We start from the raw sequence: 18002 nt of genomic DNA, 5'->3' as shown, positions 1-18002 counted from the left end.
CTGTGACCCTAATAGGACATTACTTTATTAAACATGCTACTGCTTGAAGAAAAGTCGACTTAAGGGGCTAGAGAGATAGCACAGCTGTAGTAGGGCATTTGCCTTGCACGTGGCTGAGCCAGGACGAACCTTGGCTCGATTCCCGGCATCCCATATGGTCCCCCAAGGATAGATTTCTGAACACAGAGCCAGGAGTAACCCCTGTGTGTAACTGGGTGTGGCCCCAAAACCAACCAACCAACCAACAAACAAACAAAAGAAAGGACAATGTCAAGTGTGGGGTGAGAGGAATTCACAATGGGTTAGTGGGGTTGGCTAGAATGGGGGGACAGAAAGGGACAGTGACTTTTTCCTAATGCCTAACCTCCTCCACCACTGACCCTTCTTCCCTCCCATCCTACAGTGCTCAACGCCTTCAAGTACCCACTGCTGATCGGTGTGGGCCTCTCCACTCTCATCGGACTCCTGTCTTGTCTCATCGGTTATTGCAGCTCCCACTGGTGTTGCAAAAAGGAAGTTCAGGACACCCGACGTGAGCGTCGTCGCCTCATGTCCATGGAGATGGATTAGGACGGTGCTGGGGGGGGGGGGGGGCGAGAAGGGGACCATGATGTCCAAACGAGCCAGCCCTCTCTAATCTCAGGTGGGAAGGGACGCTCCTTCTGCACACCAGGCTCGGGGCTCGAACCCAGCACCCAACCTTCCTCCCAGGACACTGCACTTTCTGCTCCAGCCAGCCAGTATGTGTGTTGTCCCCGAAGACAACGGTGACTTTCTACATGCTTAACCCTTTGTCTAATTTTTTTTTCCTACTGGTTTGGGAGCTCCTCTGACTTGTCTGTGTGTCTCCCTTGGGTTGGGAGGGGTGGCAGTGAGGAAGTGGGGATGCCCTTCAGAGTTCTGGGTCTTGGGGGGAGCAAATGGGGACCCTCAGAGGAGACATGGAGCTGGTGGGCTAGAGGACCAGCTATTATGCAGGTGAGGTCGACCCCCCCCAAATGGGAACCAGCACAGACTTTTGTGTTGGATGTTCCAGTATTCTTCGCTTTGACTCTTCTGGCTCCCCCCTTTTTGCAGGGGGTCTCAAGACCTTGGAAACCTAAATTTGGAGCATGGCTTTACTCTGTGAGCCAAGTGTGTTTTTTTTTCTTTTATTTCTTGCCTTTCCTACCCCCTTCCCACTTCTTTTATATTTGCTTTCTGCAAGAGTGTGCGGAAGTCACCCACGGGCCCTGGAATCTGGAGTTTGGCTCTCCACCGAGCACCTTATCTCTCCACCTTCGCCTTAAGAGTGAATCTGAAGATAAATATCCCCCCCCCCATACATACACCCCTTCTGTCCAGTCCAGGCTCAGAAGCCCACCTGGAGGAGGAGGAGGAGGAGGAGGAGGTGACTGGGCATTTGGAAAAGAGCAGATACTCCCTGGCTCGCACTGGGTCCCAAATTGGGGGGCACAAGAGATGGATCCGGGGAGCTGCATTGCAGGAGAGTAGGGACCCCCCCCATCCTAGTCAGGGGCTTGCCCTAGTCCCTGAGACTGGTGGGGTTCCCTCATGCGAAGGCCAAATTTCTACTTGCAAGATGGAGGGACTTCATGGACTGGGAAATGGCTTGAGAACCATGCATTTTCCAGGACCTTTGGCGTCCTTCATGTCTGTGACAAGCCCCTGCAGGGGTGAGTGAAGAAAGGTGTACTTTGCTGTGTTTACCTTCCCAGTAGGAGCTTGGAAAGCAGCTCTGCAATTTATGGCCCTGTGAAGGGCCCACTAAGGAGAAGAGGGAACCATGTGATCACCCCCACTCTTGTCTGCCTAGGAGGAGGGCAGCTGCCCCACAAGCTCCCAGTCCCCGTAGGCTCCCTTCACTGTCCATTCTGACCTTCTGGAAGCTGCCCGAAGGGTGGAAGTGGAGAGAGGGGGCTCGGAGCTTCCTGGCTGACTCCTGCCCTTTATGGCAATGCTCCCTGCTTTGATCCTGGTCTTGAAGGATCTAACACAGCTCTGTCTTCCTAAGAGGAAAAAAAAGATGCGTTTGTTTTGAGCAATAAAGTCCTACAAAACGATGGCCATTTATGTGCGGCTCTTTGTCCCAGTGGGCCGACCAGCCGCACCCCTCCCGGATCCCTGGCCTCCCCCCCTCCACTTTCCTGCCCCTTCTGCTCTGAGCACCACGTCTTTGCTCCCTCCTACCCCATCTCCACCAGGCAGATTGCTCCCAAGTCTTCCTTTCTTTTTTATTTTTATTTATTTCACCCCTAGAGGAGACCACTTCGGTCTTAGAAACCAGCCTTTATGCTCTTGGTTGTGGTTCAAGTGGATCCCAGGCACAGCTGGCCCGGGCTGCAGGTTATAACCCCCCCCCCAGAGCGTGAAGAGTTAGAGGAAGAAGGGGAGTCTTTGAGCACCCCGGATCTGGGTGTGGGTCACCCAGAAGGGACTCAAAGACACCTGTCAGAAGGCGAATGAAAGCAAGCAGGTGCTGCCTTAGTGATAGCGGCACTCTTTGAGCCCTGACTGTTGTCGAGTTTACAAAACGATTCAGGATTATTGTTATCACAGCCCTTTCTTAACTGAAGGGAAGGGGGACTGTGCTTTGCTCAAGACCAGGTGGATCCAGATGTGTATAAAAACACAGATGGTTCGCACCAGACACCCCGAGTGGCCGAGGGGACACCCACCTCCACACTCACAAGTGTGGGTGTTAACCCTCAACTTTCTTTCCTCACATCTACTGGGCTGGCCAACTGCAGGTCCCTGAGACTGAGGGAGGGCACCCCAAGGAACCAAGGACTTCATTTCTCCCAGGGACTTGGCTGTGCCTGGGATTGGAATGCGAGAACCCCTCTTTTGCTGTACCAAATAGGACTCCCCATAAGTGCTCTTTGGGAAGTTTCTGGTTCAGAGCAGGGGTGTGACTGGGGGAAGGACACAAGCCACCATGCACTCGGACAGACAAAATTGCACTTCTGAACAGAAAGGAACTTGATGCAAAGTGTGGGTTCCTCCATAGCCATGGGGGGCTAGAGTGGGGAATAAAAATTCCCTGAGTAAGAAAGAGCCTGAGCTAGGTTCGGCTTAGAAACCTCGAAATTGTTTTCAAGTGTTTACTTTCTAATGTTTACATACACTATTCACTTTTGAGAAGAAAAAGAAAAACTTGCCGACTCTGACCTTTTTTTAACAACTTTTTCGATTTTTTCCACGGACGGTGGAACGTCGAGTTACTTCCACCAACTGGATTTCAATCCTAATTTTTACGTTTCTTTGGGTGCCCCTCACCCCCACCTCTCTATCCCTGAAGATCCTGGCAGAGAGAGAAATTCCCTCCTGCTCAGATCTCTCTTCTCTGGCGGCTCTTGCTTTGCAGATTGCCTGCAGCCATGATTTTTTTGTCACTGACATCTGTGCGCCAAAGACTGAGCCTTTTTGGCAGGAACAATAATAAGCAATACTATACACGACTCGCGACTTTCAAAATTCTTATTTTCTCCCCTAGCATCACCGATGACAACAGAGGAGGAAGGGAACTGGGATTTTGGGTAAGTTCTTCTCCACTGTTTGAACCAATTCTCAGTGATAACGATTATGGGCAGATCACTAGGAGAAAAAAGTTGACTTTCTTTTTTTAGCGTGGCACATAAGGATCTGCCGGATTTTATGTAGACAGAGAAAAATAGGGTCTTGTGTATTTTTGTCCATATCCGATGTTCTATGAACTAATTGTATTGTTTTATACTGTGACCACAGATATTATGCAATGCACCATTTGTTTTTTATTTCATTAAACGAAGATTAATTTAAATCACAGTCGTGTGGAGAATTTGATATGGGCCTGTGTTTTCCCTTCAGCTCTTCTGCAGGAGGGTTGGAGGCTGAAAAGCAGTTGTGACTTTTGCACCTTCTGATATCCTTTAATCTTAGGCTAATGTTGCCACTTTTCACCAAAGACCAAGGAAGAAATAGATTGATGATTGGGAGCAATATTGAGTTTCCTAGCAAGTCTGAAGGGGAGGATGGGAATCCTTTCGGTCAAGGAAGGTCTTCCAGTGAATGATCATGACTTGCTTGGTCTTGTCAGGAAAGAGAGAAGTCAGTATTGTTCCTCTCTGCAAACCCCAAAGTTGTGTGGCCTGACCATACCATGACTAGACCTGAAGGTGTTTCTGACTCATGACCCGGAAGTGGTTTGGAACCAACTCAGTCCAGAAGATGTCTGCCTGAGAAAAACCACTGTTCTTTCCCAGGTTTCTGGTTTCAGGGATCTTGACAGGAGGGAATTTGGGGGGGAAACTCAGCTTCTTTCCAGCACCCCAACAGCCTGGGCTCTTCTTCCCCCATTATCCTTTTATGAGAGTGGTTCATTGGCATCCTCCAGTTGGGTTTAGGGCTAGGTCCTAATTACCAACTTTCTTGGCACAGGCTGGGGCTGGTACTATGTGTGTGGGAATTCACAATCGACACTCTGTTGTGGCACCAAGCCCATCACACCCAGGGGACTCTGCTCACATCAGAATACTAATGCAGACTGGAGCTGGACTTGGCCACCCTCTTCCTCTAACTGATCCCTGCTGTGCCTCCATTTACATGAAAATAAAACAGAAATGAGCTGGTTTGCTCGGTGGGTGCCTTGTCCTGGAACACAGAGAACCTGCCACAGTCTGCACTGCCCCCTGGCCATGAAACAGAAGTCTTTTGTGCTTGAATATGTCCTTCAGATTCTCTGTGCTCAGTGAGGACTTTCCCATAGGTTGTGACCAGATGATAGAAGCACATGGACAGGGGCCATTCATGGGCCTCAGTGTAACAGCAGCAAACACTGGAACTCTCTTTTATAATTAACCTTTCTTATTAGGCATTATAGTTTAAAAAAATGTAATCATGGTTGTGTTTCAGGCAGTTTTCTACACCCATCCAGTCACCAATGTCAATTTATCTACCAATCACCCCCTTTTCCCCTCCCACCTACCCACTTGCTTAAAGTTTGGTATGACAGTTTGGATCTCACATTTCTGTCTCATTAGTTCTATGGTTCAGATACATGGTTATAAAGGGGGGGGAGCAGGGGTTAGTCACATCTGGCAGTGCCTAGGTGTTACTTTGCACTGTATTGACAGGTGCCAGGAATTAAACCCACTTGCTAGGCTTACACCCTACCTGCTGTACTATTGTTCCAGCCCTCAGATATATGCTTAGACAACATCTTCACCACCAATGTGTCCAAAGACCTTACCTCTTCCCCTTTGACCTTCATTCCACCTCTTCTTCCTTTCCTCCCTCAATTTATTTCCTTCCCTACCCTCAGTTCCATAGGCCAGGTTCCAAGATAATCTAGGTATTTTCTTTTGAGGTCTTGCTTTCCCTGTCATCCTATATACCACAAATAAGTAAGCTCATCTGATATTTATCTTTCTTCTGACTTAACTTCATTTAACAATTTCCTTTAGTTCCACCCAAGTTGCAGTTAATTGCATGATTTCACCTTTCCTTACCTCTTGGAGTATTTCATTAGAACACTGGGATTCTTTTTTGGGGGGATCACACCTAGCAGCACTCAGTGGTTACTCCTGGCTCTGAGCTCAGAAATCACACCTGATGGGGCCAGAGCAGTGGCGCAAGTGGTAGGGCATTTGCCTTGCATGCGACTGACCTAAGACAGATTGCGGTTCCATCCCCCAGTGTCCCATATGGTCCCCCAAGCCAGGAGCAACTTCTGAGTGCCTAGCCAGGAGCAACCCCTAAGCGTCCCCAGTTGTGGCTCAAAAATAACAACATATGAAAACCTTCTGTAGTCTGTTCTTCAACTTCAAATCAAACCTAGATTAAAGATTGTAGAGAAGACATTTTATTACCGGCTCAGTTGCAGAAAAGTGATAAGACTCTAGGCAACAAGATTCAAAGGACAGTCCATTAGCGAGATCAAGGAATGTGCAATTGATGTGAGAATAAAGTGTACACGATACATGATACACGAGTATTTTTGATTCTCTGTCTTGGTATTTTCTCTTCTTTGATCAATTCATAAGCCGTTCTAATTGTGTCAGAAAATACAATCCCTACTCATATTGTCCCCATCCTTAATGATATAGAAATTGAGGCTTAAATGAAATAACTGGCTCAAGATTTAAACTCAGATCTAATTCCAAATCAGTTCTAAATCAGTACATCAGCTATAGTACCCAATATTTTAGGCATTTTATGTTTATTGGATAGAGAAGAACTGAATCTGGCTCTGATAAAGTCTGTGCCCCTAGAGGAAACGTGGCATCTATATAATTTTATTTTTCTGACTTTTAACAGAGGTGGCCTCCATATAAGGTGTAAGAGGTTTCACATGGAAGAGACAAACTTGGATCTTGCATTTTTTAAACTAACAAGCATTTACCAGATAGGAATAATGTTAGAATTGGGCCTCAGATTCCCACGCCAGGACACTGGAGAGATGCAGGTCTTGAAGCAAACATAGATGCAGAAAATAATCCACACACACTAAAGAGGGAGAAATGGGTTCAGGAATTCCAACAGGTAAGACTTCAGCTCTGAAGAAACAGGAAGCTCAGTGGGAAGTTCAAAAACGCAAGAGATTGGTTTCCTACAACCTAAAGTATTTATCAGGAAGGAACAGACCATGTCTGGAAGTGGGAGAATGAATACTAAGTAAAGAGGGACCCAGTAATCCAATCACCAGATCACTTCCTAGGGTGGAGAACAAATACCAAGTAGGGTAGGACCCAGTAATCCAACTGGGTTAAGGGAATAAGGCAGAATTTTAGGTAGTGAGAAGAGAGGTGATTTGCAAAGATAAAAGGTGAAATAGTAAGATATATTCACTTAGAGAAACAGTGATGATTGCTGGGTCTGAAGTTGAAGTAGTAGACTAGGAGGAGGAGGTGGTGGAGGGCAGCTTGCAAAGGTCATGTCAAGCTATTTGAGCTTGATTCTAGAAATAGTGGGGAGCCATTGAAAAACCTTCAACAGGAGATTACATAGCTATGATTGTATTTTAGCAAGATTGGTGGGGTGGAGGCCAGGTTAGAAATGTGTGGATTGCATCATGCTTTAGCCCGGAGAAACATGGAGGCTCTCGCCTATGGCCAAACAGGAAGTTGAGTTCATCAAAGATTTTAGGAAGAACTGATAGAATTTATAATGAATATGGGGTGCGGGGGCCAACCATGGTTCTGAAGCATCGTGGTGTGTTTAACCAAGATGGACAATACCAATGAAAAAGAAAATGATTTTAGCATGAAACTCAAGTTTGAGTCTCTGGTTCAACACCAGCAATGAGATGGTGGGTCCAGAGTCAAAGGGAGGAGGATAAGTATTTATGATGGCAACAAATGTTGATGGTACAGGTGAGACAAAAGTGAGAAGACTGACAAGTCCCCCCACAGAACCTGGAGAAGGCTACCATGAGCAAGCTGGACTGGAGGAAGGTTTACTCTGAGAAGGAACTTCTGAAGGGGTGAGAGACAATCCTGAGGATAGGCAACCATGGAAGAAGGAAGAATTTCCAGCAACTTTGCCAATGGCTGTCAGATCTGGTACCACCACAAAACCAACTCTGAGGGGAGGACTGAGCCACATCCACAGTTTGAAACCTGGATGTGTGGAAGTAACCATATACAGTGGCTGTGTATCAGCATTGCAAGCAGAACAGGGAGGAGGTAAGGCAGATGCTTGAAGAGGTGGGGGTAGGGTGAGTAGGAGAGAGAGAAGAGGGCTTGCAATGGAGACATAAGCATTAAGCGGTTTCCTCCTTCCCTGCCCATATCAGTTGTTGAGAAGACTAGAAGCCGAGCCATGTCCTCTCATGCATGGTTGTATGGCCGGACATGCTCTGGGGCCACACCTACAAGGTGAAAGGAGCTCGTGGGCTGAGTGTGAAGGAGAAGGTGGGAGTGAGAGACCAGGGGAAGTTTCCAGCACCCTCCCCACCCCTCTGTGGGCCTACTGTGAGTCATCTTCCTTTTTTCACTATTTTTTTTATTAAAGAGCCTTCATTTATAAAAAGTATTCATAGTTGAGTTTTAGACATACAGTGTTCCAGCATTAACCCCATACCAATGTCAACTTCTCTCCACCAATGTTCATGGGTTCTCTCTCATACCCTCCACCCAGCCTACCATCTTGACAGGCATCTTTTTAAGTTTGTTATTAGAGTTTGTGTCTCATGATCTCAGTGTTGTTGATTCTGTTGGCTTGGATATTTATCTCTATTAATTTTATTACCATCGATGTACCTGTGTCCCTTTGATCTCTGTCCCTCACCCCATTACTTCTCATCTGTCTTTGTTCCCCTCCCCATCACTCACTCTATTTCCTTCATCTCCCTATACTCTAGGGCCAAGATGATCTAGGCATCTGCCCTTTAAACCATCATCCAGTTATTCTAAATACAAATGCACTGGAAAGATAATACAGCTGGTAAGAAACTTGTCTTGCTTATGAATGGCTGTTTGATCTCCAGCCCTATATATGGTCCCACGCACCAAAGAGTGACCCCTAAGTACAGAGTCAGAAGTGATCCTGAGGGCCACCAGGTATGGCCTCAAAACAAAACAGAACTAAGACAAATTTTGTGTTAATCCCCAAAAGGAAGATTAAGATGAAACCCTTTCTTTGGAAACTGTAAGTGGCTTTCCCTCAGGACACTACCCTCCCTCCCCATCACCAACTGTCTCCATTCCATGCCCAAACTCGGCCCTCTGTCCCTATCCACATTGGTCCAGGGTTTCCCCACAGAAAGGAGTTGCCACTCAGCAAAAAAAGCATCAACTCGGGCCGCTATCAGCTTTGGAAATAGCCTGGGAAGGAGGAACAAATGAGGACCTGGATCCTAGACCTCGGCCCAGTCTAAATGGCTCTGGTGTCCCCTGGAGGCTTCACTTGCTGCCTCTGTCCTCTGAGATAGTCTCAAGTGGTCTCCCCAGGTGGTCACTGCTTGGTCCCTCGGAGTGAATAGGAGACACAGCCCCTGGGACTTTTACATCCTGAAGTCATCATCAATACACTCGTATCAGGAAAGGCCAGACAGCAAGCAGCTTCCTGCTGTCTTTCAGATCTCATGTTGCTGACATTCCTGCTTTCTGCCTTTTGAAGATCACTAATAGGCACATCCTAAAACCAGGATACAGGGTTAGCCCTGACTATTCCTTCTCTGCTGGATTCATGGGTTTATCTGCACCCCATCTTTTTGATCTTGAAAATGGAACTATCAAGTAGTGATATCAGGGTCTGCCTGATTTCATACATCAGGCTATAAGAAAATCCTGATATGTGAAAAGTGTCACTTAAACATTTCTTGGGCCTGAATGCTTAGAAGACCACTATCTCTGTCATTTCTAGAATTTCATGGATTTAACATTTGAGCATGTCAAAGCAGAAGGAAAACATTTCTTTTCCCTAATCTTCCAGGAACTGAAACAAAATCTTTCCTTTAGTGTATTTCTGTGTCGCTTTGTTCGGTCTGGGTCCTCATCATATGAACAAGAACTCTGGGTTTTTTGGTTCTTTCTTTTTTTTCTTTCTTTCTTCTTTTCTTTTCTTTTCTTTCTTTTTTTTTTTACACTCCTTTCAACTCATACAATTGCCATGCAGTGATTCCCAAGGTAAAAGAATAACAGAATCTCCTCAACTCTATTTTTTTCTTTCTCATTTTTTTCCCCTTGACAACAGAAAGCTGCCTTTTTTTTTTTTAATCCCCTTCTAGAAAAAAGAAGCGACATCAACCTGTCAGTGTTAAACTCTGGCAGAAATGGAGTCACTAAAATAGAAAGGATTGACGGGGGGGAGGAGAATTGGAGGAACTGGCAACAGTTAGGAATTCGAACGTGCATAGCAACTGCTCAGTTGTATGTGTTTCATGATTTCAGGATGCTATGTATGTATTATTGGCCATGACTGTCTCTGTGGTCAGCGCTATTTCTAAAATAATTCTCTTTTCAGTTCACATGACATATTGTATCTACACATTTTTTTTTTTGGTCAAGTGGGTCCATTTCCGCTGGTTCTCAACCCCACAGTGAACTCAGTGCTCAGGCCTATGGAACGTATGTTGTTTTGTTTTGTTTTGTTTTGTACACTGGACATCCCTAGCAATGCCACTGGGGAAATGAGGTACCAGGAGAGAGTTCAGCGTCTCACATCTGGTGAGGCATGTGCAATATCACTTGAACTCTTCCTCTCTCCCCAGATCAATGCTCTTCCTTCTTTACTGATCTCTTTGCCCCCCTGACCTTTCTTGTTTTTGTTAGTTTGGAATCCCAAACAATTTTCCTTTGATTTTCCTTTGGCTTTTTTAGCTCACACTGAGAAGTGATTAAGGCTCTGTGTTTAGGAGACTCTATATGTGCCAGAGATTGAATCCAGCTCAGCTGCATGAAAACAAGAAGTCTACCTGCTGTACTATCTTCCACCCTTTGCTCTGACTTGGCCTCTGGTACATATTTTGCAGTCTCCTTACTAAAAAGACAGAGTTATCAGATGCATCTAGGTGTGACATGTAAGGTATTGGCAGTTATGTATGATACAAACAAAAGCATGGGGCCAGAGCAAAAATAAAGGGGTTAAGACATTTAGCTTGCATGCTGCTGACTCCATATTAAGCCTAAATATGCATGGTCACCCAAGCACCATCAGGAGTAGACCCTAAGTACCACCAAGTATGACCTAAATCGCACTCCACCCACCCCCAAATATGAAGTTTTAAAAAGTCCTGGTGTGGGGCTGGTGCATTTGCCTTGCATGTTGCTGAGCTGGGTTTGATCCCCAGCATCCCATATGAGATGTACCCCTAACCACTGCCCGGAGTAATTTGGGCGGGGGTTAGGACACACACACACACAACCACACACACACACACACACACACACACACACACGGTGGTGGTGGTGCTCCAAGGTTACTCCTGACCCTGTGCTCAGAAATCATTCTGACAGGCTTCAGGGTCCATATGCAATGCTGGAGATCAAATCAATCCATTAAAGCAAACACCCTACCTACTCTGCTAACACACCCAGGAGTAATTCTTGAACACAGAGCCAGGAGTAGTAACTCCTGAGCACCACTGGATGTGGGCCCAAAACAAAACAAAACAAACAAAAAATAAAACAGTGCTGGAATAAGAGGCGAAGAAATAACTCAAAGGGTTAAGCATACACTTGTCATGGTAGAAGCCCACGTTTGATCCCTGGCACTGCATGGACCCCAGAGAACCACTAGGTGTGACCCCAAAGTAAAACAAAATATAAAGCTCTGGTGTAGTCACTTCCTCAAAGAAGTACAAATGGCCAAAAGGCACATGAAAAAATGCTCCACATCACTACTCAAAAGGGAGATGCAAATCAAAACCATGATGTGGTACCATCTCATGCAGCAGAGAATGGCACACATCACAAAGAACAAGATCGATGCTGGTGGGGATGTGGGGTGAAAGGAGCTCTCATTCGCTGCTGGTGGGAATGCTTTCTAGTCCAGCCTTTATGGAAAACCATATGGATATTCCTAAAAAAATGGAAATTGAGCTCCTATATGACTCAGCTATACCACTCCTAGGGATATATCCTAGGAACACAGAAAAAGATACAAAAATGCCTTCTGCACGCCTATATTCATTGCAGCATTATTATAATAGGCAGAATCTGGAAGCAACCCAGATGCCCGACAACAGATGAGTGGCTAAAGAAAATGTAGTGCATCTACACAATGGAATATTGTGCAGCCATCAGGAAAAATGAAGTCATGAAATTTTCCTACACATGGATGGACATGGAAACTATGATGCTGAATGAAATAAGTCAGAGGAAGAGAGACACAGCATAGTCTCACTCATCTATGGGTTTTAAGAAAAATAAAAGACATTATTATAATAATACCCAGAGATTATAGAGATGAGGGCTGGAATCACCTGCCCCGATATGAAGCTTACCACAAAGAGTGTTGAGTGCAGTTAGAGAAATAACTACACTGAAAACTATCATGACAATGTTAATGAGTGAGAGAAGTAGAATGGTTATCTCAAATACAGGCAGGGGAAGAGGGGAGGAAGGAAAAGGGGGGCATGGAAGATGGGAAGTTTGCACTGGTGAAGGGCATGTTCTTTTTTTTTTATAACTGAAACCCAACTAAAAACATGTTTTTAATCATGGTGCTTAAATAAAGATATTATTCTTTAAAAAAAGTAAAAGAGAAAATGAGCTTTCCTGGTGGTGGGAGAATGACACAGGGAGGTACAGCAGCCAGAAAGCCATCAAAGGAATGTACAAACTCACTCACATGAACAGGAAACCACCCAATGGACCAAAGTCTTATAAACAGAAATAAATATGTTTGAGTTTAGGTCTTTTTTTCTTTTTGTGATGATCCTAGGCTCAGACCCAAGGCCTCACTTGTGCATGGCAAGTACTTTTCTCAGTCCAGCCCCCACAAAGATAAGTGTTTACCTCCATAAGCCACCAGAGTTTGGGGGCTGCTTGTTACTCGGCCATAACTAATTGATTTGATGTGTTTGCCTAAACTGTTAATACCTGAGGATGACCGAAATGGTAAACGCTTGCTTGTGTTATAAGAGACAGCCCCAGAAAAGTGATCTGAAATGTTCTCTCTTGGAAGAATTAAACTGCCTTGAATTGTTTTTTAAATACCACCCTCATGGCCTTTCCTCCTACATAAAATGTTTCTGTGGACATACTTCCTAGGGGAGTCCCAGGTTTGTTTGTTTGTTTGTTTCTTTGTTTCTTTCTTTCTTTCTTTCTTTCTTTTTTCTTTCTTTCTTGCTTTCTTTCTTCTTTCTTTTCTTTCTTTCTTGCTTTCTTTCTTTCCTTCCTTCTTTCTTTCTTTTTCTTTCTTTCTTTCTTTCTTTCTTTCTTTCTTTCTTTCTTTCTTTCTTCTTTCTTTCTTTTTCTTTCTTTCTTTCTCTCTTTCTTCCTTCCTTCCTTCCTTTCTTTCTTCCTTCCTTCCTTTCTTTTTCTTCCTTCCTTTCTTTTTCTTTCTTTCTTTCTTTCTCTTTCTTTCTTTCTTTCTTTCTTTCTTTCTTTCTTTCTTTCTTTCTTTCTTTCTTTCTTTCTTTCTTTCTTTCTTTCTTTATTTTTATTTTTATTTTCTTCTTCTTTTCTTCTTTTCTTATTCTCCTCTCTCTTTCTCTTCTCTCTCTCTTTCTCTCTCTCCCTCCCTGCCCCCTCTCTATTTGAATCACATGAAATCCACGAGGACTGGTATTTAGACCAGTCCTTTCTGAATGACTTGTGGCTGCCTCCTGACTGCAGACTATTAACAATTAGGGTGTTTCTTGCTTCAATCATAATTGGATATGTAACACAAGCTCTCTCATATGGCTCTTGGCTCATAGCTGTACTTTTGATTATTATTATTATTATTATTGTTGTTATTATTATTAGACTAGTTCCATGAATCAGAAGCCACTTTTTCACTTTTTGAGAAACACTTCTTCGAGCCTCGCAGGATACCTTGAAAAGGGGAATGACAGATATTCATACTTAAAAAATGAACTTTGGGGTTAATACTCATAAATAGTCCTGGTGGTTCATGAATAAAAACAAAGGTTAAGTATAGAAGTTTCAGAGTCCCAGACCAGAGTTGGTAAAATATGACCATATTCTATGCTCATTGGTAACAAAAAATAAAGTCCTATCTTAAAAAAATGCTCATTTTTTTTTCTAAAAGAGCCCCTGTTTCTCTTTTTCCTCAAATATATATGTTCTTTCCCTCCTTCAAATAAATGTCCACTGGGTAGGAGAAATAATTTAGGAAAAAGGCACTTACTTGTCTTGAAAACACCCCTGTTCAAATCCCTAACACCCCAAATGGTCCCCAGAGCCCTGCCAGGAATGATTCCTGAGCACTGTCTGGTGGACTCCCCAAAACAGTAGACAATTGATGTCTACTTCTCTGGTAATTCTCCTAGAGAACCTTTCCTAATTTACCTTATGTGACAACCAGTCATGTCTTCATTTCTTCTCACCTCTCTCCAGTGAGGAAGTGGAAGTTCTTGAGAGCAGAAGCAACACTCCAATATCCTGATGCATCTATATAGCACCTAGAAAGTGTTTTCCACTAGCAGGTGCTCTGTGAGTATTTAATGGCTTCCTCTATTCTTTCTCGAGTAGTGTCCAAGGCTCAAATTCAGGCCTTCATCATTGCTCCCAAATGAAAATCACGAAAGCTCTTGGATCTAACTCTATGTTTCTCTCTTTTTTTTAAATTTTTTTTCTTTATTAATGTCTTTTTTTGGGGGGGGGCACACCCGGTAATGCTCAGGGGTTACTCCTGGCTATGCGCTCAGAAGTTGCTCCTGGCTTGGGGGACCATATGGGATGCCGGGGGATCAAACTGCGGTCCATCCAAGGCTAGCGCAGGCAAGGCAGGCACCTTACTTCTAGCGCCACTGCCCAGCCCCTTTATTAATCTCTTTATACAATTTTATTACAAACATAATTTTAGTTGGGTTTCAGTCAAATAAAGAACACCCCCCTTCACCAGTGTGACATGAATGGGAAAAATTATTCACCCAATACCCACAGATCAGGGACTAATATCCAAAATATACAAGATACTGACAGAACTTTCCAAGAAAAAAAAAATCATCTAATTCTATCAAAAAATGAGGAGAAGAAATAAACAGACATTTTGATAAAGAAGAAATACAAATGGCCAAAATGCTCCACATCACTAATCATCAGGGAAATGCAAATCAAAACAACAATGAGATATCATCTCACACCACAGAGACTGGCACATATCACAAAGAACAAGAACAATCAGTGCTGGAGGGGATGTGGAGAGATAGGAAATCTCATTCACTGTTGATGGGAATGCTGTCTAGTGCAGCCTTTATGGAAAACAATATGGAGATACCTAAAAAAAAAAAAACCCTGGAAATTGAACTCCCATATGTTTCTCTTTCTTTCTCATCCTTCAGTAAGTAAATATAAATATAAATAAGAAATACACAACATGGAACTCAATATTTTTTTGTTTTTGTTTTTGGGCCACACCCAGCTATGCTCAGGGGTTACTCCTGGCTATCTACTCAGAAATAGCTCTTGGCAGTTATGGGGGACCATATGGGACACCTGAATTTGAACCAACCACTTTAGGTACTGGATCAGCTGCTTGCAAGGCAAACACCACTGTGCTATCTCTCCGGCCAGGAACTCAATTTTAAAAGAGAAATTCAACCAGACTATTCTCTGCTTTAAAAACAAAACAAACAAACAAAACAACAAAGTCCACCTCTTCATAGTTCCCCTTTTCTCAGAAGTAATTGTGTAGGGTCCAGTAGACCCAGACTATTTCTATTGACCCTTCTCCTTTTGCACAATCACAAACATGCCCAGGCGTCATTTCCTCTAAATGGAGAAATGTCTGGGGGCATCATAGATTATGTTAAAACAGTCAATCTGACGGTATCTAAATATACTCTATATGTAGGTAGACGGTTTCCTATCTATATGTTTCATCTAGCCTTGCCTGACCCAGCCTGGTTTTCCCTCCCACCCACAAACCTACCCCAAGTCCTTCAGGGGCCACATTATTCAGTGTTTTTATAATAGTATATTGTGATTATATGATTCACTAGAATTTTCCTGGAAACAAGGACTCCACCATGACAGTTTCTTGTGTGCAGACCCCATCACTGTATTCAGAGTATAGAAGTACTCAGGTAAAAAATAGAAGGAGCCAAATATGCCTTTAATTGTAACCTTGAGTATTTCCACTGTACTGACCTATCTCTGCTTGCTCCAAGGAACTGAAGTCCAAAAGGAACTCACCCCTGGTTTTATCTTGTAAAAGTAGAGGAGGAAGATGCTATGTCAACATACATGAAGGAACTCCCACCATCTCCTGCACCCAGGATATTTCTGGGTCTCTCATGAAGATTCACTAGATTAGTTCATGTGGAAGGCCAGAGGGCCTGGTTTCACTGAACACGTATTTTGTACCAGATACTGTTCTCCTTCTTTAAGGGAACTTGACTGTTCAACTCTCCCCCTACTCTTTGGAGGTGCACATTCTTACTATCTCATTTTTATAGATGAGGGTTAGAAAAGGTTAATTAACTTTGCAGAGATCATGTAGATCTATTCAATTGGTAAAAATAGAATCTGCTTGGAGTTTTCTCCCAGATTCCAATTTTCCAGGAGTCCTTTTTCATGCTTAAATTTTCCTCTCTCGAGATGAGAGGAAAGGAAGGGCTTAAAAGAAAACAATTCCAAGTTTGGATCTTTTATAAAATATCTTTAGAATTGTTTAAATCTTCCCCCTGCCTCCCTAATGGGTATTTGACCTGGATAAAACTCACTGTTTACCTGTAACTGTGTATATTTACTTGTACCCTTGAAGACAACTGTTTTGCACACAGTTTTTGAGTGATTAGCAAAGAACAGTCTAATGCAACCAGTTTTGCTTTTCTCAGCTAGCTGGAAACCACACAATTGCTTCCTCTTTATCTTTGTAGTGAGAACACAGCATTTGTCACTTTGCACCTGAGGAACCTTGGGGATAACACACTGGGGAGTTTGTACTGGTCCAGATGGCACGCATCCCATGTGCGATAGCTTTCTTTCTCTTTCTGAGTAAGTGGCATCATTCTATCTGTTTCTCTTGTCAGGAGAGCTCGTGGACTACAGCCTACTGGGAGACGAAGTAGGTTAAGTGTGTGTCTCTGCTGGTACATCCTGTACCAGTTGCACTGGTGTTGGCAGTCATTTTTGACTTATTGATGATGTGTCTTGGTTTCTATCCTTGGGATCGCCTTGAGTTTCAGGGAGAGACAGGGCTTGGTTGAGTCCTTCAGGAGACTCAAACTGAACCAACTCACTGATTTTTATTATTGCTGTGTTTGCCCTTTTTTTTGCTGCCCTTGCTTTTCCCCTTCTCTCCCCAGGAGAAGTTTTTGGAGGCTGATTTAGCTCCCCAGACTGAAAGGTGGTGATCTTAGCATGAGCCTGATGTTAGAACATGGTATGGTGACATATCTAGATGGAAAAAAAAAAAAAAAAAAAAAGGTATGGGAGAACTTAGCAGGTTTTTTTTTTTTTAAACTAAGCTGAAAAAATTTTCTGGAGTTTACCTGAGAGCTGAAATGGGAGTTGAATAGCAGGAGACAGAAGATGCCGTCAAAAGAGTCACTTGCCCAGGAGCATTAAAAAATGTAGAACAGTGGAAGAGAGGAAAACTGGAGGTGGATAGAAGAGATAGAGTAGGTAGAAATAAGATGCCCTAATGAGCTCCAGGCATATAGTAGATGTTTTATACTGTAGGTGCCTTTTGTATCTGGTGAGGTTTGTTGGTCCCCCAAACAAGAATGATTTTAAGTACATAAAAATAATAGATACAAGATTATAAGTAAGGCAGTAATAGCTACCAGAAAAATTCTCAAATAGGTTGCCGTATCATGATTTCATATGCTTCTTGACTGTTGCATGGCATAAACAATAGTTAGAGCTGTCCGTTAGCCATAAAACTCGAAAATAGTGGCAAAGATGAATATTTCAAGTTACCTGTTTATCTGTAATGTGCTTAAAAATGCCTATAGTTTATTATCTACAAACATAAGTAAAGGAAAAACTAAATAACCCTTAAAATTTAAAAAATTAAGATGTATGGGGCTGGAGAGATAGCATGGAGGTAAGGCACTTGCCTTTCATGCAAGAGGTCATCGGTTCGAATCCCAGCGTCCCATATGGTCCCCCGTGCCTGCCAGGAGCAATTTCTGAGCATGGAGCCAGGAGTAACCCCTGAGCACTGCCGGGTGTGACCCAAAAAGCACAAAAAAAAAAAAAATTAAGATGTGGTATTTTTTTTTCCTTCACTCAAGTAATGGGCCCTATAAATCCCCGTAGACCCAGGTTAAAAAGGTCTTAGAGAAGCCAGATTTAGTTAGTCCAGAAACTTAAAGGGGAAATAAAGAATTCGTATCAGGGTGATCAGAGATGTGACTAACATGGAAAGAAATCAGCGTTGAGCATAAACTGTGCTTCATA

The 18002-nt window shown here is 43.5% G+C and overlaps 2 protein-coding genes across 2 annotated transcripts in view; both read left to right on the top strand.

The window, feature by feature from the left end:
- The window catches only part of PTGFRN (prostaglandin F2 receptor inhibitor), a 107125-nt gene extending 106128 nt beyond the window's left edge, over nucleotides 1-997 (top strand). Inside the window, exon 9 of the mRNA XM_049765905.1 lies at nucleotides 404-997. Within this exon, the coding sequence (XP_049621862.1) occupies nucleotides 404-570 (167 nt within the window). The 3' untranslated portion in view covers nucleotides 571-997. The remainder of the gene's footprint in view (nucleotides 1-403) is intronic.
- CD101 (CD101 molecule) overlaps nucleotides 973-18002 on the top strand; it is an 80821-nt gene continuing 63791 nt past the window's right edge. Inside the window, 5 exon segments of the mRNA XM_049766021.1 lie at nucleotides 973-978; nucleotides 1078-1125; nucleotides 1208-1490; nucleotides 3497-3539; nucleotides 3922-4028. Coding sequence (XP_049621978.1) covers nucleotides 973-978; nucleotides 1078-1125; nucleotides 1208-1490; nucleotides 3497-3539; nucleotides 3922-4028 — 487 coding nt within the window.

This window comes from Suncus etruscus, chromosome 19, assembly GCF_024139225.1.
Source record: "Suncus etruscus isolate mSunEtr1 chromosome 19, mSunEtr1.pri.cur, whole genome shotgun sequence".
Taxonomy (NCBI): Eukaryota; Metazoa; Chordata; class Mammalia; order Eulipotyphla; family Soricidae; genus Suncus; species Suncus etruscus.
Note: the sequence above shows the minus strand (reverse complement) of the source record. Positions and strands in the feature narration are given on the sequence as shown.